The sequence below is a fragment of the Daucus carota genome, chromosome 4, assembly GCF_001625215.2.
Source record: "Daucus carota subsp. sativus chromosome 4, DH1 v3.0, whole genome shotgun sequence".
NCBI classification, from domain to species: Eukaryota; Viridiplantae; Streptophyta; class Magnoliopsida; order Apiales; family Apiaceae; genus Daucus; species Daucus carota.
This window is the reverse complement of record NC_030384.2, coordinates 44,404,226-44,428,285: the sequence shown is the minus strand read 5'-3', so window position 1 is coordinate 44,428,285 and position 24,060 is coordinate 44,404,226. Positions and strand designations below refer to the sequence as shown.

At 35.2% G+C, this 24,060-nt stretch overlaps 3 protein-coding genes across 4 annotated transcripts; 2 read left to right on the top strand and 1 right to left on the bottom strand.

Annotated features, from left to right (window-relative positions):
• Window positions 1–292: 292 nt before the first annotated feature.
• LOC108215560 (uncharacterized) lies at window positions 293–6,437 on the top strand. Its single transcript, XM_017388058.2, has 15 exons — window positions 293–474; window positions 751–855; window positions 959–1,027; window positions 1,316–1,405; window positions 1,485–1,568; window positions 1,988–2,152; window positions 2,322–2,509; window positions 3,247–3,319; window positions 3,849–3,902; window positions 4,013–4,270; window positions 4,545–4,751; window positions 4,950–5,053; window positions 5,382–5,526; window positions 5,676–5,810; window positions 5,916–6,437. The coding sequence occupies exons 1-15, from the start codon at window positions 355–357 to the stop codon at window positions 6,087–6,089; spliced, it is 1,971 nt and encodes a 656-aa protein (XP_017243547.1). The 5' UTR covers window positions 293–354; the 3' UTR covers window positions 6,090–6,437.
• Window positions 6,438–14,073: 7,636 nt separating this feature from the next.
• On the top strand, window positions 14,074–17,901 carry LOC108219552 (G-type lectin S-receptor-like serine/threonine-protein kinase SD3-1). 2 transcript variants are annotated; one of them, XM_017393054.2, is made up of 3 exons: window positions 14,074–14,305; window positions 14,881–14,977; window positions 15,262–17,901. In XM_017393054.2, exon 3 carries the CDS (start codon window positions 15,307–15,309, stop codon window positions 17,593–17,595), a length of 2,289 nt encoding a protein of 762 aa, XP_017248543.1. In that variant the 5' UTR covers window positions 14,074–14,305; window positions 14,881–14,977; window positions 15,262–15,306; the 3' UTR covers window positions 17,596–17,901. The 2 variants fall into 2 exon arrangements, with proteins under 2 accessions (XP_017248543.1, XP_017248544.1); XM_017393055.2 differs by having other exon boundaries at window positions 14,134–14,305; window positions 15,267–17,901.
• Window positions 17,902–20,237: 2,336 nt separating this feature from the next.
• LOC108219541 (guanylate kinase 2) lies at window positions 20,238–23,736 on the bottom strand. The gene is made up of 11 exons (XM_017393036.2): window positions 23,592–23,736; window positions 23,233–23,266; window positions 23,007–23,114; window positions 22,848–22,921; window positions 22,620–22,749; window positions 22,046–22,408; window positions 21,204–21,325; window positions 20,989–21,124; window positions 20,830–20,878; window positions 20,639–20,744; window positions 20,238–20,550 (listed from the first exon to the last, which is right to left on the bottom strand). Exons 2-11 carry the CDS (start codon window positions 23,233–23,235, stop codon window positions 20,475–20,477), a joined length of 1,167 nt encoding a protein of 388 aa, XP_017248525.1. The 5' UTR covers window positions 23,236–23,266; window positions 23,592–23,736; the 3' UTR covers window positions 20,238–20,474.
• Window positions 23,737–24,060: the final 324 nt, after the last annotated feature.

Genomic DNA, 24,060 nt, shown 5'->3' with positions numbered 1-24,060 from the left:
ATTAAGTACCAAATTAGGTAAGATAAATACTCTGCCAAATATTAGACAATGGATATAAACTATTCAGCGGAGTTGATCTATAATTTATATTTAACTCAAAAATATAAATCATAAGAAAAAGGTTTCATCATTTAATTAATAATTTTTAGTTTGTTATTATTAATTAAATTATAAAAAAAAGGTTTCATCATTTAATTAAAAAATATAGTTTTGTATTATCAATTAAATTAAAGAAAAGGAAAAATAAAGGGAGAGAGATCAGCTGAATGAATATTAACACTTGAGCGCTGGGCAATAAGAAAAATAACAATAAAACACACAGGAGTTTGAAGTTGAGAGAAGAAGAGGAGGGCGATGGAAAAAGGTGGAAGAAACGCCAAGAAATCATCTTCATCTTCATCATCCCCTTCAGCAAAAAGCATGACAATTGAACAGTTCGTTTCCAAGATGACCCCTTTACTCGATATGGAAAAGGTCGCTCTTTTATTTGTGTCTACACCATGTATTTTTATCTTGTCAAGAAACCCATTAATTCTTTTTCACACACTATTTGATTTTTTCTCACATGTTTTTGATACCCCATTAGGCTTGCAATTGAATAAAACAGATACTTTGAGTTCTTAAAGCAAAAACAATAATTTTATGAATTGGAGTAATGAACTGCCCATTAGTGTACTAATGCTACTCAAGCTCTGTTCTCTACCTGTTGTATAATGAATTTGTATGTTTTTTATGCCTAATGATGGTCAGGAAGCGGAGATATCTGCTTCAATGAACACGGGTGCGACGAGGAATTTGGACACTGCTCAAAAGAGGGGTTCCACTATTCTCAATTTGAAATGTGTTGATGCTCAGGTGCTCCTCTTTTAGTTAACTCATTTCTGTTAAGTGTGTAGTATGTCGAGTTAATATTATAGTTTGGTCTAAATGTATATTGTTACTTTGCCTTTGGCTGTAGACGGGGTTGATGGGAAAAACTCTACTTGAGCTTCAATCTAACAAAGGAGATGTGCTTCCTGCTCACAAGGTGCAATTATAATATCCTGTGGTAATCTCTTTGAACAATGTATCCATTTTGTGTGAATGACATGTCTTTCAGTTTGTATAATAGTTTGTGATGTATATCGATTACCCGATTTTAGAACTTTAAGCGTGCCGGCCTTGTAGAATCGTGGCAATACATATATGATCAGATGCATATGTTAAGATTGGCCATACTTCTTGCTTTATAATTCAGTGGGTTCATTTGGCTGTATTATTCAAAATTATGTCTCCCAGTTATTTCTTTCTTATTACAGAATACTTTATCTTGCAGTTTGGGACTCATGATGTCGTCATTCTAAAACCTAATAAAGCAGATTTGGGGTCTCCTCCTCTTGGGCAAGGCGTAGTTTACCGTCTAAAGGTGATACTGGCTAAAATTTGTTGACTACCACAGTACCACTACTGTCATTGTTCGTGACTCTAGTGTTCATGCTGTACAGGATTCGTCAATCACTGTTGCTTTTGATGATGTCCCAGAGGAGGGTTTAAATAGTCCTCTACGCCTTGAGAAAGTGGCTAATGAGGTAACTGTACACCATTCATTGTTTGTCCATAAATAAATTTGCTTTTTTCATTTTGTTTGATATTTTGCTATAGACGCTACAATTTAATTTGGAGATATTTCGTTAGTATTTCTATTTATATATGCTTGATCGCTTGCTGTGTAAATTTGCAACTCGTTCATGTTGTAGAATTGCAATTTGCTTTCAAGGTGTATATTATGTAAAGACATACTTTTTTCCTACACAGACTACTATGTTATTTATCTTTCTACAAGGATATATAGGCTGAAAGTTTATTTTAATAATTATTTTAACCTCATTATTTCGTTAGCATCATTAGAAAATCCTGAAAGGAAATTTGCAAGATCACTTTTGCATTAATAATGTTTAGAATGTCAATATATGTATAGGAATTGAGAATACATGTTCAACTTCTACAGGTGACATACCGTCGAATGAAGGACACGTTGATACAGTTGAGCAAAGGTGTGCTTAAGGGACCTGCTGCTGATTTAGTTCCTGTCTTATTTGGTGAAAGACAACCAGGGGTGTCAAAACAAAAAGTTACCTTTACCCCAATCAACTCCAACCTGGATCACTCTCAGGTCTTTTGAAATTATAATTGCTCTCTTCAGCTGTTAAATAAATCATAATTACAAAGTGCAAAAATATTGCGCCTCTAATTATATTTAGCACATAATCTATATAGTATATACCCATGCTTTTCTTTGCTTATTATTTTTGATTTCACTGAAGTTCGTGAATATATTTTAGAAAAGTGCCATTACAAAGGCCCTGTCATCGAAGGACCTTTTTTTGCTTCATGGGCCTCCTGGAACTGGAAAAACCACAACTGTTGTTGAACTAATACTACAAGAGGTCAAACGTGGATCAAAGGTTCTGGCTTGTGCTGCTTCAAATATCGCTGTTGATAACATTGTTGAACGGCTTGTTCCTCACAGGTACATGCTTCCATCTACTGATGATCAGTTGGTAGTCTTTTTTTTTTTTTGCTAAATATCAGTTGGTAGTTATCAGAACTTAAATGGACTGAGTGCCATCATAAAGTTTCCAGCTAGGACATGTTGTAAAGTGTATCGAATCTGGTGTTACAATTATCCATGGAAGGCCATGGACCAGGAGGGTACTTCACCTAAATATTGGTAGCATGATTGTTTATAATCTTAATTGTTTCTAGAAGATTGTAGAGTCGCATTATTAGAATTTCTTTTGTATTGTGCTTGATCTAATAGAAATTTAGGAAACAACCAATAGTTGTTGCCATGTGCCTGTTTGAAGGCCTTCGAAAACAAATTACCAATTTCATAAATATGGAGTCATGGACCTCTCTTAATTTGGACAACTGTTGTCAGCTAAAAACTAGCTGGTTATTAGCTCCTATGTATTCCTTGTGCTTTATTGATTAAGTAATGCATAACTACAGTTTCTACTGGACATTATGTTTCATTTAAGTCTTTAACTGTAAGAGTTCTTTTTTCTTCTGAAAGTTGACATGTGAATTTGCAAGCGGATTTGGTATATTGTTGGCTATTATATATAGTTATTTAAAAATTAATTTTATTTTTTAACTATTGTCTTTAATGTCAGCATGATTTCATTACCTGCAGAGTTTCTTTTTTTTTTTTTAATTATTGAGCCATGGCTTGACAACTATTTCCTGTTTTGGATTGTTAAACAGAGTAAAGCTAGTTAGGTTGGGGCATCCTGCACGTCTTCTACCTCAAGTACTGGACAGTGCTTTGGATGCACAGGTAACAGATATGAAAAATATTGACTGTGTGATTCACCTGTTCCACTAGTTAAAATAAGAAAATTTTAGCATGCAATATCTATTTCAATCAATCGACGACATACTTAATCATGTATATCAATCCTTTTCTACACCCTTCCCTCTCATTTTTCATTATTTTGTAGGGGTACAACATGAATAAATAAAACTGAGCCAGAACAAGTTGCTGATATAGGCATTAAGGTCTTCTTGTCATTGTTTCTGTATTTCAGTTCATATCCGTACTTTTCTTTACAAAAAATATCAGAAAAATGTGTTACACCAGTTACTTTCGTTGTTCACCAGTTACATAGTAAACCTTCAATCGTCAATTTATAATTGAAGAGAAGCTTCACTCTTCGCAATTCTTGAATGGTCTCTCTTAGTATCTTGTTTATTGTACTAGTGAATTTGTATCATTCATCAACAGTTTTGTGTTTGATATTTCAATCATACAGCATGCTTCCCGCTCTATATGCATCTTTTTCTCATGATATATTCGGTTTATTTAGGTGCTACGTGGGGATAATAGTGCTTTGGCTAAGGATATCCGTAAAGAAATGAAGGTGCAGATATAAAAATTCGGATATTGCTAGTGCTTAGCTGTTACTTTGTATCTCTTCCATGATTGTTTATAATTTAATTATCATCAGTCTTCTCAAATGACCTTATTCAGACACTTAATGCAAAATTGCTAAAAGCAAAGGATAGAAACACCAGGAGGGACATCCGAAAAGAGCTGAATATGCTTTCACGCGAAGAGCGCAAAAGGCAGCAACTAGCAGTTACAGATGTAATTAAGGACGCAGATGTGGTGTTGACAACACTGACTGGAGCATCAACCCGAAAGCTGGACAGTACTTCATTTGATATCGTCATAATTGATGAAGCTGCTCAGGCTCTAGAAATAGCATGTTGGATAGCTCTTCTAAAGGTGATGCTTCATTAACTTGAACACATTGCTTTCATGAAGGCCTCATCTCTGTATGAACCATGAAATGTTACATTAATCTCTCTATATATACGTAAACTGGAGGTTTATGCAAAAAAAAGCTAGCTCCTCGTACTGCTAGTCCTCTGAAACGTTATTGGTGCTTTTAATGGTACTGCTTCTATTTGCTTCACCATTAAAAATTAAAATGCCAATCTTTTAGCATATCAAACATGCAAATGCAATATTGTTGAACTTAATATTGACATCACTGCAGGGTTCAAGATGTGTACTTGCTGGAGATCACCTCCAGCTTCCCCCAACCATCCAGAGTGTTGAAGCTGAGAAGAAGGGACTAGGGAAAACTCTTTTTGAACGCCTTCAAGAACTTTATGGAGATGATACAACATCAATGCTCACTGTCCAGTACCGTATGCACAATCTTATCATGAGCTGGTCATCTAAAGAGCTATATGACAATAAGGTGTGCTTATTATGCTCAAATACGATAATTTAATGATTTCTTACTAAAAAAGACTGAAGAATCTTGTACTTCAATTGCATATAATTGAAGAAATTTGTGTTTTTGCCTATATCATTTGCATATTTCCCCAAATTATAATAAGAAAAAGGCAGTACTTTGAATCAATTTTACTTGATAGTTTTCCTCGTGCTTGTACAGATTGAAGCCCATTCAAGTGTTGCTGCACATATGCTATTTGACCTCGAGGATGCAAAAAAATCTTCATCAACTGAAGCAACCTTACTTCTCATAGACACGGCAGGGTATGTGAAAGTATTATTTTGTAGAACCCCTTCAAATCTTCAATAGGATTTTTTGAGATAAACCAAATCTTGGTAATGTGAATTTAAGTTTTAGGGGACAACACAGCATCATATAATTTAGCAATGTTTTCGTTTGAAAATCACTTTTTACTTGAAGTTTTTTGAAGTGAGTACAATTTAACATTGAGAAAACATTCTGGAGAAGTCGTCAGTTTTGCCTAAATATAAATTTACCTGTAATTCAAAATAAATTAATTTGATAAAAAGGAACGGAAATGTCTACTTAAGCTTCCGCATCTTAGTGACTGAAAGTTCAATGCAAATTTAGTTGTGATATGGAAGAGAAGAAGGATGAAGAAGAAAGCACTCTAAATGAAGGGGAAGCTGATGTTGCTATAACCCATGCAAAACGACTTGTTCAAAGTGGAGTCCGAGCTACTGATATAGGAATAATCACCCCATATGCAGCACAGGTACAATAATATCCTTGTCTGATGATGCCCATTCTGGTCAAGAAGTCCAAAGTCACTAGCATAATACATACTAGCCGTGTCTAGCATTAAACAGTCCTGACTTTTTTCAATACATCACAACTGTTTGTTCATTGCTGAATTGGCTGCAGGTCGTATCACTGAGAATGTTGAGAAGCAATGATGACAAGCTAAAAGAAATTGAAATTTCGACAGTTGATGGTTTCCAAGGCCGGGAAAAGGAAGCCATCATTATTTCCATGGTTCGCTCAAACTCAAAGAAAGAGGTAAAGTTTCACATACTAACAATTCATCTCTGCTAAGGCTTTCTTTTGAAAATCCAGCTTTTATTTTGGTAAGTAAATCACAACATAAAAGCAAATACGTTTTAGGTGGGATTTTTAAGTGACCGTAGGCGAATGAACGTCGCTGTGACTCGAGCAAGGCGACAGTGTACCCTTATCTGTGACACAGAGACTGTTAGTAGCGACAAGTTCTTGAAGCGACTCATCGAATATTTCGAGGAGCATGGTGAATATATGAGTGCTTCAGAATATGGAAATTAATCAGCAAGAAAGTTCTGATCAGTCCTCCTGGCTTTTATAAAGGCATAGTAGATCTCTTGGCCGCCCCCAAGTGATTTCATCTTGTTGGTGATAAGATAACAATGCGGCAGTGCATATGTTGAACCTTATAGTGCTCTGTGCCGCTGAGGTTAGTCTTTGGCTCACACTGTGATGCACCCTGTCGCCAATCCCACCCCAATATATTTGTGTAATTTTCGAAACACATATCTGGTACTGAATAATAGCAATTCATATTGTAATTTCCTTAAACGCAGTCTTGATTATATTCTTAAATTATTTCATTTTCTCAAATAAACTGTGGATAAGGCTTTGAGCCTGTTTGTCTCAGCTGGTATGTTTCCGACTTTAAGTTTAAAAATATGTGTTTGTTGTTTGTAAGTTTAAAAATGTGTATTTGTTATTTGTGTAATAAGTTTGAAACTGATTTAAAATTAAATCAAAAACTGATTTAAAGTCAAAAATTAGTTACCTTTTTCTATTTTTATATGTTTTCTTATAAAACTAACTCATAAGTCAAAAATTATACATTATTATTATATTTTTAATAACTTATAAGTAATTAATAAATCAAAATTGTCTAAACAAATATTTTAAACTCGTCATTTATCACATTTCATAAATCACAATTTTAATTCCAGTTAGGCGAGCTCTCTAATGAGCTTTAATTAGATGACTATCAACATGTTCCTCTGAGAAGATGAAATCAAAAACTGATCCTATAAACAAGCTTCTTATTAATCAGAGAAGAGTAGAAAACGTATTACACAGGAAAATGAGAATAACAAGAACTAAATCATATTTGATCACATGAAAAATTAATACATGGAGCTTGAGGAGGGATGAGGAGCAAAGAGTCTAGTAAAAGCGAGGCGCAAACGGTGGGCGAGGCGGACACGGCGGAGAGATCGAACGCCGGACTGACGGATGAAGTCTTCGACGGAGAGGAGGAAAGGGCATAGATTTCTCATAGGCGGCAAGTAATACGTTAACGGCGCCACCGAGAATGCAACGGTGAGAAACAGCGGCAACATTTCTATCTTACGTTGTTTGTTTGAATGTGATCTGATGTTTGGATTTTAGTAACGAAATGAAGAGGCACACACTGATTTAGCAATGTATGAGGATAGAGGAAAGTGGAAATAAACCAAAAAAGTAATGCAGTACTGTAATAAATTAATGCATGTTTCATTGATATTGCCCCGGACCGGAGCGTGAATGGATAGATTCTGTTTCACAGATAGGCTTTAGGCTTTATGGATAAGAATTCAGACAAGATAAAATTAAAAATTACCCTCTGGGTCCTCGGAATTTTTTATGTCGCGAAATGAGATGTTCATATCCGTGTCATTCATTTTTATGCATTTTTTTAATTAATGTTTTACTCAATTTTATATAAAAATTAAAATAAATACAATAACATATTCTTATTGGTACATTTTAAAAAAATAATATTATATTTTTTATATATATTAAAATACGTATCAAATAGAAAAAAAGGAAAGGGACGGCAAAGCAATATACCGTCGATATGTAATGGAAAAAGGTGATAGGCTAAACCTAATCCACCTGCCATTAAAATGGGTTCGATAAAGTAACCTCGTTTTTAGGTAAAGGGGCCATGTGATTGCGATGCCAAGTAGCCAAATACGCACCAGATCACGGGAGCATAACCAATATAATAGTGTACTTAAAAATGGTTAAACTTTCATAGTGTACCAAATACTGTATTAGAGAACAACTTAAGGAAAAGTTATAAGTTCTGATGCAAATATGTAAGAAGGCTTTATATTCAAAATCAAAGAGTTATTCCTTTTTATGACATTGTTAGTAATTAAAAATGGAGTGAAAGTAATTAAATAATTATTACATCGTGCATTACTAAATACCAACATTTGAATACTATTGAATAGCCCAAACGGTGTGTTTATTCTCTATTATCTTGGGAAACCTGGGTTCGATTCTGTCTCATCCGAGAAGTATTTAAGCAAATTTTGTAAGGCATATAAGCATACATTGTGTCAAAAAAAATAAAAAATTACCAACATTTTATGGAGTTGAGAAGTAAAAATTAGAAAAGTTAGATAAAAATTATTTAAATTGAACTAGTTGCCAACTTAGTAGTTTTTTATTGTTTTTTTAAATAAAAGAAAATTATCATTAGGTGAAACATCATGTATGTATAACTAATTTACATTTGATGTGCTCAACGCACTCGATAACGTAAATATAAGAGGAAGATTTCAAACCAAATAATGAAAGGCTTTTTTTCCAGGGAGGCCTGGACAACCAGAAGAAAACATTATGGGGGGTTATGGTTGGCAGGTAGAGAAAATTCTGCCAAATAATTGTGTCATGGACCTCCATGTTCTTTGTTTTATCTCCATGTGTAACGTAACATACTTTTGATTTAATATTCAGTTGAAAATGTTAAGTTTTAGTATTTAGCTGGAAATATTAATATATAATATCAGTATTTGCGGCTTTAATAAATACAAGCAAATGTATACTATTTTCGAGATTTAATTTTTTGTATACGTATTGTTCAAGCTAATGCAATTATTAACAAAAGATCGAGGTCGAAATGATAGTGATGAAATAGTAAGAACGCACACAAGCTAGGGCCTCGAGTTTAAAAATATTTACTTTTCTTCGACATCATTATAGATATTCACTCTGGGTAAAGTTCTTCTGAAAAAATATGTACCCAAGGGCTTGTTCTCGAGCTTAAAATCAAGGGAGCTCAGTCAATCACATAGCCGGTTCTTTTTTTCATTTGTTGTTCGAAAGGGAATCTCAGTGTAGCTGAGTAGCTAAGAGTAGAAAAGTTTTTGAACCTTGGCTGTAACACAGGCAACAGACAAATTATCTTACCGTGGAGCCGTTTGGTTCATGGTTAATGAGTCCGGTTAACGGAAATCAGAACCTCATATATATATCTATCTGTACAATGTGTTTGGATTAGGGAAATTTTTGTGTGGAATGAGAATCTCATTCCTTCTGGAAGGGTAAATCATTCCCTCCACATCTCTTGAGTTATCCTAATTTCCCATATCTCTCGTTATTATTTTCGATTCTCATTCCCACCAACCATCCAAACACGTATATATTACCATCAAAACACTCCGTGTATATTCTGTATAATTGGAGTAGGTAAACAATAAATAATGCACAAGATTGTGAATTTTAAGAAGTATCAAAATAATCTTAAAGATTTTTTAAAGCAATACTCGGGATAAAAAAAATGAGATGGATCAAAACGAATATTTTCAGAAATAATAATTGATTTATTTATTGAATAAGAATTACATAGAAATGTCAAGTGGGAACAAGATTATTATTCTATATAATTAAATTAATATTTAAAATATAAATTTGAAATTTCAATTTTCATTAATTAGATTTATTGATTATGAAAGAAACGCGTTTTTTTTTTTATAATGCAGGGTTATATGCTTACAAATTAGTATTGTTCTAATATTTTTCGGATGAGGCAGAGTCAAATCCGGATCTCGCAGAACAACAGAGGATAAACTCAGTGCTTGGCTATCCAATCGTGCTGTTCAGTTCTTAAATTAGGGTGCAATGGACTTTGTACATAGTGAGTCATTTTACGTGATGTAGTTGATGCATTTCATCATCTCACCATTCCACTTTATTATAGTACAAAAGATACCAATTAAACCTACTTTTACTATAATCTACTATATATAAGTCTGTGATCATGTCATCTGCTTAATGATCCCACCTGCCGCATGAAAATGACTATGTAGCTACTATCGTTAATTACCATGACCTTCGGGTATATTTCACATTTTATTTTAGCTTAATAAAGATACAGCCGATCGGTGACAGTAACAACGCAGAGATTTTATTTTTTTTCTATATTGGTATATAATTAGACTCTCGGCCTTAGGCTTCCAGTTTCGTAAACCCTGATTACCTATCATTTTTAATATGTATAATAATCATGAATGTTTTAAAGAAAACAGTAAGTAGAATTTGTGAAAAATTCCATGTCCTTTTCTTTCATCTCCGTGTGAGGCTCTTTGACAAGCGACTAAACCCATGAAAGATCAGGTTCTACATTTTGAGAAGTTAACACATTTTGCTTCTGTTGAAATTGATTATGAATGGTGCCTAGGGGAGTAGACTGATGAAGCCAACTTTTTATCAGGAGAATGGGGAGATAAGTTCTCCGGAGAGAAAAAACCTTTCGAGGTTTGAGGGAGTGGGAATTATTGAATGGGAATAATGGCTCAATGTATTGCTATTTGCATTTAAATGAGAGAGGTGGCTATATTCATTGAGGAGCTGCTGATGCTGCATGTCAAAACTTGGCAACATGTTCAAGTCTTGGGCATGGATATCCCTTGCTCTAAGTGATTATCTCAGACAACCGGACCCGAGATTACTTCCTGGAATATTCAAAGAGGGGAAATTTGCTTGGTGCCGATTCAGGATTGTTGTCCACGCAACACTCATTAACTCCGTATAAAAACCTGTACGGATTTGTTTTCGAGGTCCTCCCAAAAGGTCTTATACTGGTGGAATTATTTGGCTGCTTATATTCAAGACAAATCTTGTTTATCTTTCCGGTGGGATTGCCTCAGATCGAGTAAACTGCCGGGACAACAAGGTGTAAGAAGCTCTTTAAGGAATATTTTCAGGTTTTGGGACACAAGAGATGGAACAATTATGTCAGCAGGCCGAAGAGCATAGGTTTAAAATCAGCGCCTGCAAACAAAAGAAGTTTTACAGAACCATAGCTTTCAAACATCCACTTGATGCAGCACAGTGAAGAGCAGTAGTTTTAGCAAGGCCACAGGACTGATTGACTCCCCTTACAGATAGCTCAAGAATCAAAGGGTATCTATCCTCAAGAACCATATGCCTGGAACTCTTTTGGCGTCCAATAGCATCAATACCACAACTGCCATGATCAATCAATCGCTTAAAACCTTGTACATCATTGTTGGCAGCCAATTCATGCAAGCTAACATTAGTTTAGATTTGTTTGTGTGGTGAAGTACTATATCTTGTAATCACAATTGCGTGACACTTAAAACTCTGTAATTGAAACGGTTACCACTTACCTTAATAATTATTCCCTCGTATGTGGTCCTGAATTCTTAATTCTTGATGAACCATAATGCTACACTTGATAAAGGCCCACTTGGTTGAATGGCTACGCTTGAGATGAAGGCTGTTGCGAGACTTTTCCAGACAGATCATTAAATATGATTTTTGTAAAACATGTCAACATGGCTAAAAGTATACGACTATTTCTCTGTATCACTGTAGGTAAGTTGCTACAAGTCTATCTTTTCATATTTAGCAAAAAAAAAAAAAAAGGGGGCTTCTTTTCATAATATATAGTCTACGGCCTTATCTTAAGCTTGGAATATCTTCAATATAATCTGTTGGATTACTCTCGTCCATGTTAATAAAGTCAATGATTCTGATATCACTGGAGCCGAATACATGTGTTGCCGTGTTGGTATATTTATTTGGTTGACAAATTGACTTTGCTGAGTTTTGATTTTTGAATGCAGGTTTTTCAACAACTGGGCTGACAGAATAGATATATACCCGATTGGGCCCTAACAGGCCAAAGTTGCAAAAAGAAATAGTAATATAATTACTGGGCTGAATAGCCTGGTATTGGTAACATCAGCCTTATTTTATCCATGAACCGCCGATTTGTATCAAAATAGTTATTGTGCATTGCATTAACGGAACTCAATATGTACAACGATACAATACCCGGCCGGATTTAGCACATAAATGTTAGGAGACACATAACAAATTTTCAAAAAATACTTATATATTTTTAAAATTTTTGGATGCATTTTTATAATTTTATAAAATTTAGAATGATGAAAAAATATTAAAAGAAAAATATTAGAGGAGACACGTGTCCCTCGTGCATCTTCCGGACTGCACCTGCATAGGACAAGTCAAGCTGTTTTCTTTTCCAAACGGCTACAATTAAAAATGACATTTTCTCCGAGAAGTACCACATTGATGCACATTTCATTTTGTTCATCCTTTTTGTAGTTTCTATTTAACCCGAGTACACCGTACTTTAACAAAACGGATTAAAAACATTTCAACTAATTACATATCTGAAACGGAGCATCGCATAATTCACATCATCTTCGACGGAGGGAGGGTGCTAACCAAATGGTACGATTATCAAATTATTATTTTAACACGTTTGATATTAAAACTGCCGCTCAAAACTTTCATTATGTTCAAATAAAAATAATTACAACCAAGCACGAAGATATATAATAATATATAATTGATAAAATTGTATCTATTCTTTTATATTTTAGGAGGATATCAAAAAATGATAACTTTAATTAAGCTAAAAACTTCGACATTCTCTTACCGAGTTACGGATAAAACGTTAATCCCCGTTCTTCAAAAATACGATTAGTAGTATACTCTTTTTTGCTACAGGTTTATAAAGTCGAAAGTTAGAAAGGAAGCGGTGCAGCTGCCATGCAGTCGAGAACAATTACTCGGCAGCAGGAGTTGCTCGAGATTTTGTACGATTTACGTGGAAAATGAGTCTTCGAACTGTTGAATATTTATTTCTCCGAGGTGATTATTTTACCTTATATCATCCGTCAAGCCTCTGTCCTCCAGAATCTCTATCCCTTCATTTGTCAAACTCCCTGTCATTTAACATGACTTTGCTCGTCCATGCGCAGATAATGAAAAGAACTACTGCTTGACGAATGTTACTCCTGTACACAAGTCATTAATTCGTGCTAAATGAAGTATTTCATTAAAACATTTACCCAAAGAAATGCACTAAAAAAATCCTCATCTAATGATTCTAGAGAACAGATGCCGGATCGATCTTTGATGCCGATTATTGCACTCTCGCAGTGTTATATGTATGGAACTATTCGACAACTGGAACGAGACGAGCTTAAGATATTTAACAGTTTCAAAATATAAACTAATATTTGTTCAGACAGTTATCAAAAAGTAATTTAAAAGCAGGGCAGGAATATCGGATATTTTCTGAATTACAACCCTACCGCAAAGTCTAATATCTTGTCCTAAGCCCGACATATATTTCAAAGGGTGTGAGCCAACAATAATGTACATGTCAACATTGAATAATAGTTTTCATAAAATAGCCGACATAGTTTATATGCGGTTTTTTCTTTATTGTTTGAAAAAATATTGTACAAGACTTTGCATCACACAGCAACTGGTGCACGTACGATGAGTGTCTTGTCACACAATTCGGGGTCCTTATCTTATTTATCTAAATAACTCATTTTTTCAAAAAGATGTAGTTTATAACTTTTTTTGAAATAAATACTTCTTTATACATATAAAGATATAAACATCTAATAAAAATCCTTCTAAAAATTTAAAATTATTGTTATTTCTGATATTCACTTATTTTAAGATATAATATATAAACAATTAGTTTTGATAGTGAGATTATGATAATCACGATAAATATTGGAAAAAAGTTTCTTAAACAATAGCGAGGACTTACTGTTTCACACACATAATTTCACTCAAAAAATTAAATTTATCAAACAGTTTTTATTGCTATTCACAAAAAGTAATTGTATGCACGATATCAAACATAATCTAAACTTATAATTATATATAAAATATGATCATTAACTAATGATACTTCCTTCGTCTTAGCATGATATTTAAATTAATTGTTTGCGCGTATTTTGACACTTTTATAAAATATAATTTCATAACATTTTTAAGGAACCTGCTAAGAATAGAGTATATTTTTATCAAAAATAAGTTTTTAAATCAAATTATAACGATATCTTAATTTATTTAAGCATGAATTCAGATTTTCATAAATGATAATCCGATTTTCAGATAATCGATGAACCCACACATCTGCCGAAAAATCGAGCCCCGAATCTTTTTATTGTAAAAGGCTATGAATAATGTATAAAAAGGCGCAATCTGGAGAATCCAATGATACTTCATACTCATAGGAGTACTCCTCTAGACCCAAATGAGACCAAACTCATTTTCGGACCGAAAATAAAATACTCAGCTCCTGCTCTCTCTTCACAGATAATAAAGTATAAACACTCCCTCACCGGAAACTCATATCCGGAACCTCCGTCAGCTTCTCCGACCACAATGTACTCAACACAAGAACTTAATTAAGTGACGCCCTCTTTCAGGCAAGCCAATACTTTGTCCAGCAACATTTCAATTTGCTTCATAACAAACTCAAAATCTTTATTTATCTTCATACAGGTCACATTTTTACTCAACTTTTTGCAATTGTTGAGTCATGAGCTCTCAAAACTTTCTTTAATCTCAAACCCATCTTGTCATTTAAGTGTTTACTGTTTTTTAGAGGCAGCTTCACTGTATCTTTATGTTTGTTGTTTTTGTTTATATCTCTGTGTAGATATCTTTGATTACTTTATTTTTTTTAATATCAGCTACTAATTACTCTAATCCACTGATGAGCAAGCTTAAAATTATCACTTTTAATTTCTGAAAGCGATTGCATAGACTTGTATTGTATTGGAGAGTTTTGTTGCCTAATCCCGGGCCCATTTGTTTCTTTTCCAGTTCCATTAATGACTTAATCAGATTAATATACAAAAGAAGTAGAAGAAATAAATATATATTGATTTATGTGGCTCACAGTTAGATTTGTGGAGGTCCAGCAAATTAAGTGCTCAAGTCTTATGCCGTTTATTCAATCATCATATTCTTCATTTCTCACATGTCAATTATTTTGTAGGCCTGTATGTAAATTACATGTTTCCGGGCAGCGTCCGGTATTGCATTGCGTTGTCGAATTTCCAGGACGGCTGCTTCATATTTGAATGCCATTACAGGTACCAAACACTTGATTCAACTTTCCGCATTACCCTTTATATCTACTTGCCAATTGACCTGTCTGGTTGACATTTTGTTTTCTCGGAACTTTAGAGCATGAAAGTTTTTAACAATTCATACCTAATCGCTAATATTATAATGTGATTCAGTAGTTTAGTTTTGGCTGCCAATTTCACTTTAACAAAGTTATTATTGTAAAGCTTGTAAGATATGATTTTCCAGTAGTATACACGGCTGTCATCCTTGATTTCACCTAACCATTTTGGCTTGTGGGATTGGTTAGTGCAGAGGCCTAAAGTGATTGCCATTAGCCTAGTCCTATCTCAATATGATTTTGAGAGGGAGGCCCTTTTTTTTGCTATGGATATGTCTCGGTCTCGGGTTCTTGTTTTCTCGGGTTGCAGTATCACAGATTCAACTGGGTTCAAGAATTTCTGTAGGGGAAAACAACTATTGGGTGTCCTCCAATGGGGATTTCACAGTTAAATTCTATAACCGCTCAAATGGGCATAGTGCTGGCATCCATTTTAATTCACTATCTGTCCCTCCTAGTGGACAGACGGTAGTTTGGATTGCAGGGGGTGACCTCACAGTTGGGGAAGGGTCGTATTTTGAGCTTACTAAAAAGGGAGAACTAGTTCTGTTTGATTCTTTGGTAGGAGCAATTGCTTGGACAAGCCAATCTGCCAACTCATCTGTTACTTCAGCTGTTCTTCGTGACAATGGTAACCTTGTCCTGCTAAACAGACAGAATGACATTGTTTGGCAAAGCTTTGACACCCCATCAGATACTCTTCTTCCAGGTCAGAATTTATCCTCCTCCCAAACTCTTCGAGCTGCAAGTGGGAATTCTGTTTCGAGTTATTACAGTCTTAGACTCAACAAATTGGGGCAGTTGCAACTAAAATGGGAAAGTGATATCGTATACTGGACTAGTGGAAGCCACTCTGAGTCATTTCTAAGAGCTGTACTTAGTCCTGATGGAGCTCTTCAACTTTTGGACCAAAATTCTAAATCTGTTTGGTCAGTTTATGGTGATGATCATAATGAATCAGATGTAAAATATCGAATTTTGAGGCTGGATGTTGATGGGAACCTTCGGCTATACTCGTGGATAGAAGCTGCAAGATCTTGGAGATCAGGGTGGCACGCTGTTAGCGATCAGTGTAATGTCTTTGCAACCTGTGGCCTTAATGGTTTATGTCTGTACAACTCATCTGGCTCCGCAGTTTGCAAATGTCCATTTACACTGACAAGTGATGTAAATGCGAAATGTTTGGTTCCATATCAACATAATTGTCGGTCTGGTTCCTCAATGTTTGCCTATAACCACACCTTCCTCTATGGTGTTTATCCACCTAACGAAACAATTGTGCATTCTAGTTTGCTGCAATGTAAAAACTTATGTCAGGAAAACCCACTTTGCACTGCTTCTACCTTCACAAATGATGGTAGTGGACAATGCCGGCTGAAGCAAACTCGATACATCAGTGGTTACTTGGATGACTCTGTAAGTTCCACATCTTTTGTTAAAAGATGTTCAGATCCTCTCGCTGTATTGCCAGTATCCCCAAAACCTCCACCACCCTCAGCAAAAAATTCTCAACAAAAACAATCACACAAGTTTTGCATTCCTTGTCTGATAGGAGCAACTGGAGGAACAATAGGCACCTTTTTAATATTTCAGATTGGAGTAGCCATTTGGTTCTACTTCATAAGGAACTCATTCAGGCCTAAAGCTGCTTCAGCTTATTCAGGCCCTCTTCCAAAAAGTTTTTCCATGTTTCCGTACCTCGAAATCAGGGAAATTGCTGAGGATTTTAAACATCAAGTTGGACCTATGACGTTTAAAGGAATGCTTCATAACAAACTGCCAGTTGTAGTCATAGCCCTGAATGCAACGTTAGAGGAAAGGAAATTTCGGAGTGCTGCTTTAGTTTTAGGAAGCATTCATCACAAAAACCTTGTGAAGCTGGAGGGCTATTGCTGTGAATCAGGTCATAGATATATGGTTTACGAGTTCTCCAAGACGAAAACACTTTTGAAGTGTTTAGAAGATCCCAAGATGTGCACTAGACTGACTTGGAGAAAGAGGATGAACATCTGCATAAGTGTCGCAAAGACCATTTCCTACTTGCACTCGGGGTGCAGAGAGTTTGTAAGTCATGGAAATTTAAATTGTGAAACCGTTCTCTTAGATGATTGCCTAGAAGTCAAAGTAATTGAGTATGGTTTAGGTTGTTTGGAGGCGTCAATTGATGGTGGATGTGCCGAGATGGATGTTAGAGATTTTGGGAAGATAGTGTTAACATTAATTGGTGGACTTGAACACCAAGACAGTGTTGAGTGCACTTACAAACACTGGTCGGAATCTCAATTTGACAGAATAGTTGACAAGAGAATGGGTAGTGGGGTGGATACAGATGAGTTAGAGCGTTCTCTGAGGCTCACATTTTGGTGCTTGCAAGTTGATGAACGCATGAGACCTTCGATGGGAGAGGTATTGAATGTGCTAGAGAGCGCTTTGGGAGTAGATTCACCACCACCACCTTTTGCTGCCCGAACTCCACAGCCAAAAGAATTAGAAGAGCCATCAGAATCAAATTCAGCAGCATAGGTCTCAGTGGAACTGCAACATTGTTTTCTCACTTGAACTAACCTTGTTTATAGTAGGCAGAAACTAATTGCAACTTGAAAGCAGCAAGAAGGCATGTCATAAAGCAAGTGTAACAATTAGTACCGGTAATCTTCTCAATTTTGTCCCATATTAATTTAAGTTGTTTAGTACCGGAAGTCTGCCATGTCCATCTCCCAGCTAAAACGGGGTTTTGAGCCACTGCAGATTGCATAGTAGTGAATCTGTCTTGATAAATTCTTGATGTGTTGTTGCTTAATTAATGCAAATACTTATTCCAACTTGTTCTCTCAAAATGTGCAAAGCAGTGAAACTGTCTGGGAATTTTGCAGGATTGAAATTCTATGCAATGAGTATGTGTTTTATGCTATAACCGTTTTTCTATGATGTGCCCATGGGCACACACTAAGCACCAAAATTTATGAATTTGGATGAATCTATTGGCTTACCTTCTTTAATAATGACGGACCCCTCTGCAATTACAACAACCACACCAATCAAAACCCTCCAATTTTATAAATGGTAGTGCTTAGCATGTGCCCGGCACACACTAGACAAACCTATGTATAATTGCTCTTACACAAATTACAAACGACCAATCACTCTATATGTATTACAGTGTATTGAAGGAACAATCTGTTTCTAATGAAGGCTAAAACAATAATACAATTTAAGATTATGATCTCACACACAGAATCTGATGAAGGACAGATTGCGATGAAAGATTATTCCAGACAACATGAAAATAGGATTCATATTTCTTGACACGAATATATATATGCAAAACATTTAAGTGCTTGTGAAATTAGACAAATAAATTGAGGGGCCCTTTTGGCAAAGCCAGTAAGCCACTGCACGTAGGGACGCATGTACTCGCATAACGTGTAGTGTTCTGTTTGTTGTATTTCACATGATGCATTTACGTAATTTTTGGAAGCTAAGAAATTACAAGTATATGGTATGTTTAATGTAATGCATGTGCAGAAGCCTCATGCATCATGCAATTGTCAATTGTGCATATATTCTCATATGGTGTGCCACAGCCCACAGCCTTGACGGTGCTTTATATTACAAAATGAAACAATATTTGATATGCAATAGAAGATACAGGTCCGGGAGAAAAATCGATGGATGGTTTAGCCTAGATTTTTGATAAACATGGAAGGTGTTAAATGTTATTCTGCAAAAAACGGTCTCATTTTAGGATTTTTCTTGTCCAACATTTTTTTTCATTGAACATATATTACTAATAATCATTTTTCAATTGGATATATGTTACTGATAATTAATTATTAAAATATAATATAAGACACTTTCGTGAGCAAAATTTTCTATATCTACTATATAGACCAAAAGTTCAACCGGCAACTACCTCAATATTTGCCAATTTTAGCTTGAAACTTTTTACTAATTTTTGGACTTTTTTAGTTGAGATTCAATCAATATCCGATTTTCATAAAACCTTGTCGGAATTGAGACCAATTATTATCACCTTGATTACTATATTAACTCAATATCTCTTATGAAATAATGGGGCTCTATTTTCCCTTGATCATTTTAAACTTAGATCTCACGCTTCATTGTTTTTTTTTTAATCCATTAAGTTGCATGTATTCCTATCTGCTATTTTACTTCATTAGATTAGAGAGAAACTATCACCACTTGTTTCTCACCGGCTTATTAGTTCATGGACTAAAGTTTGATAACAAGCCATGGGCCGAAGTCCGATAATAAGCCCACAATCGAGCAACTCTTTATAGCCCGACCAAGGACGATCGACGAATCCTATGAAAAACATGGACGAATACTATGAAAATCTTTTAGATATGCTTTCACGATTCTAAATTTTATAGAATTATAAAAATATTTTACAAAATTTGAAAATATATACTTACTTTTTGAAAACGTACTTGATATTTTCTAAAAAAATAATCATAAATCCGTTCTTGATGAAAAAAGCATTTCAGCTTATATCATAGGGGAGCTGGTCCCTGGCATACATATGTCAGTGAGAGTTTACGCGGCACACAGCTTTACGGCCGTTGGATGCATATCCAGTTGTCAGGATTATAACCTAGCGTCCAGCGCTTTTTTAGCACTGGACAGGTAGACATATTAAACTTTTGTTTTAATCCGGACCGCTGTATATGCATCCAACGGTCAGAAAACTGATTGTTGGTTAACAGCTCCCTGACATACGTATGCCAGAATCCCTGGACCCATATCATAGTAGCTCACATGATATCCTTAAAAAGAAAATGATTTCATTGACCAACTATTTAGAGTAACAAAAAAGTCAAAGAACCTAGAAAAAAGTCAAAGAACCTAGTCCGATTAAGAGTGGGGTACATATCAAATCTATGCACCGGTACTCCAGCTTCCGCCACCAACTTTGACAAAACAGAGAGACATGTTGATTGACCTAAACTTCTTCATTAAACTAACATTCATGACCCAGTCAAGTCAAGCTTAGAATACATCTTTTGTCTCGGCCAATATATTTATGATACTCTGCTTATTCAGCCCCATCCCTTGGTTCAACATGTATTTTTCATAATTATTTATATATTTTTTGTCATAATATTTTTCCCATTACAGCTGACAAGTACCTACAACCAATATGATTGCTCAAACAAAGATCATCATTTTTAAATAACCATTCAAACATTCTAATTAAGCTACATGGTCAAAGATCCTTTTGCTTCGTAGTCGTGCCGTCTTTGAAACATTAAAAAAAAAATGGTACATAAATTAATTAAGAAGATTGCAGACTGCAGTCAACCAAGTTAGCTACTATTAGGTAAGCCTGAGACTGAGAATCATCAGCTCCGCTTTTCATCTATGGTTGGGCCAACAAGAACTTAAGCAAAATACATATTAAGACCTCTTGTCCGAGCCGGTGCACCTCCTTTGATAGAAGACAGATCCAGCACAATTCTACGATACAAAAGGATTAAACATATAAATGTCTTTATATCGTTTAGGTATGCAATCAGGCAACAGACACGATTATGCAATTGCATACCTGTTCTGGGAGGCTTTTTCCAGTCCTCCGGTTTCACTAGCTATTAGAATCTTTTCATCACTTTTTGATGCTGAATGGACCAGAGGCAAATACCCCATCTCCGATGCTAAAATTAAAAACATATATGCGAGGTTTCATTATAAAAACAATCCAATGGAATAAGTTTTGGTGAAAATTCGAGTGCCACTTACGTGAATGACAAGAATTTCCATTAACAGCTTCATCAAGACCCAAGAGTTTCTGAATAAATGGGAATAATCAGATACTCTTCAGATGTATTAGAGAACTAATTTCACCTACTTGATAGTTGATACTAGATACTCAGGAAGGCAGGTAGAACAAGGAATTACCTTAAGATTCTCATAGCAAGTGTTAAAGTCATCATTTACCAGCATATAATCAAATAGACCCGGCTCTCTTCCTTTTTCAAGCTCAGTCTTAGCATTTCGTAGTCGCTTTTGGATTTGTTCCTCCATCTCAGTCCCCCTGTTTAGATCAGGAATACAATCAGTATTAACAAGAGGATAAGGTGAGATCGCTAAGTTCTAACTTCAACTGAGGTCACCTTGCGCGAAGGCGCTTCTCAAGCTCCTCAGATGAGGGAGGGCATACAAAGATGAATATTGCTTCAAGATGACTATCCCTCATGCACCTTGCCCCTTGAACATCAATGTCAAGGATGCATCTCTACATTAAATAAATACGCTACATTACCTTAACTTGATGAGAAACAATTTCATACATGTAAAATATTTTATTGATGCAATAGCAACAAATTTCAGACCACAAGCCAGACTCCAATCTATCTCTTTGTTCACAATTTTTTTCTCATTTAACTGGAAGATGAATTAGACTGTGTTGCCTCTATGCTATATCACTTTGTTACAATTGCCATGTGATACTTAAGCTAGGAGGGATGTTTAGATACTTAAGCTAGGACGGATGTATACAGTTTTTCAGGTCAGCTATTCATCTTCTATTGCAGAAAAGCATAGAGACCACCAACCTATGGTAATGCTTTGACACCAGATTGTCTCTAGATATATACAAAGTTCGTAGTCATCTGGTCCTGTTATAGTTACTAGCTTACCACTGTATTATCAATTCGGTTTTAACAAAATTCCATAAACAGAATATCTTCAAAGCAGGATTGTAATAAGTTATTTAGATCACGCTCTATCAGCAGATCTTCCATTTCCATAGATGTCCAAGATAGTGATTCACATTCTACATATATCCCAGAGTAATTTACTAAGGTGAGTAACATTTACACTGTGCCTACTATTAAGACTAATGAGATTCATACAATTAGTTTTGCACAAGATAAGATATGCATAAACACATGGTTTTATCTTACAAGGATGCTGAATCAGAGGATAAGAAGGAAATTGTGTTTAGTATATATACCTTCCCAGCATCAGCAACTGCGTCAACTGCTTCTGTACTAGTTCCATACAAATTTCCATGCACAGAAGCAAACTCAAGAAACTTCCCATCCTTTATCTCTTGCTCCATAACAGTACGATCAGTGAAATGATAATGGACATGGTTCTTCTCCCCCTCCCTCGGAGCACGGGTTGTATGGCTCACCGAGAACCCAAACATGGCTGGAAAGTCTTTCATCAGTTTGTTTATCAATGTGCCTTTGCCCACTCCAGAAGGGCCACTGATAACAACAGGCTTCTCGGCAGCACCAATAACTCCCCGACTCCAAGCAACCACAGGAGTTGCTAATTTCTTTTTCTGCTGTTTTATATACTCTGTGTCCACCTAGCATTATAACAAAGAATACTAATTATACTGTGCTACTAGAATTATGTCGGTGATGATTTATAATATAAGCAAGTTCAAAGAACAGTCCCAAAGTGATACAACATATCTTTATTGCCCTTGTTGCCCCATAATAGGTCTATGCCTCAACTACTACAAATAACCAGTAATACACAATGTTACAGAAGTTTTCACAAATTTAAATACCAACCTCAAGAAACCATATGCAGTCATCAAAACTTGAGTTTTCCTTCACAACTAAAATCCGATCTTGACCTAAAAGCACAGCCAAGTGCCCCTTGAATGGCTTTGGTTTTGTTCCCAGAACAGTAGGAATCACCCTAAATGTACACGAAAAGGTTAGAACCCCCCAAATCCCTGCTACACACTGAAGTATCTGCTAGGTAACAGCAGCAATATAGCTGTAGTATAAACTTACCATTCATTAGTACATTTATCGAATATACGAACTCCAAACGATTCTTCTTGATCATTACTCCAACCAATCACATACTAATGAAGAGCACAAGATAAGTCAAAAAGAAATAGTGATCAGCACATTAGTCTTAATTAAAAGCAAGGGAATTAATCAACATACTGTTTTGGTCCCAATAAGTGTTGCTGTCTGGCTGCCTTTCGATTTCAGATCAAACACATTAGTGTAACCCCCCTGCAGATTATCGATTAAAGAGGCTGGAGCTTCTCCCTGATAACAAATCCCAGCAACTTAGATCAGAACAAAAACAACATCTCTTTAATGAATACAAGACAAACACAATGATGTTTCTCCTTAAATTTCTTACAACAAACTCAGTTGAACTCACCATAGATAAGAAGCAATCTCCCAACTCAAGATTCCTAAACAACACAAACAATAAGATATCAAAACATAACCCAACTCGCAAGATCTTGAATCATGATAAAACAAACTTTCAAAACCCTTAAAAACAATACTCAAAATTTGATATCAAACATGTGTGTGTGTGTCATAGTGCCAATAACACATTAAAAGCCATCCTCAATACATTGCACTAACATCTCTGTAATAAAAAAAAACAACATAAATACACACACGTATGAAGTTATGGAGTAATAAATAGAACAGTAATAAAGGCATGTAATATACTCAGAGGAATCTCAACAGAAGCCCATGAATTTATAACCAGAATCAATGTAATAATACCTCGGAAACAGAAAGAAGGTCGGTTAATGGTGTGTGTGTGTGTGTGTGTTAAAGGAAGAGAGAGTTGAGATGATAAGAGAAGAGGGAGGTGTAATCAAAATAAATAGGCCGCATTCTCGTATTTGTACACCGGAAGGATTCAGAGGAGGAATTGGATTTAGGGGTCATTTGGCAAATCTGAAAGAGTTACATCTGATTGAATAATATATCTGAATAATCTGAATGAATAAAATATCTGAATGCTGAATAATAAATATCATTTGACATATAAATTTTAATAATATCTGAATGATTTTATTTCCTAATTTTTTTTCATTAAATAATCAATTGATTTGAACTTAAATAACTATCATATAGTTATTATTATTATTATTATGTTACTAAATGTAATCATAATTATTCAAACTAAGAAATTACAAAAATCTCTATAAAATAAATAACGAAAGTATCGTCTAATGGCTTTCTGCGA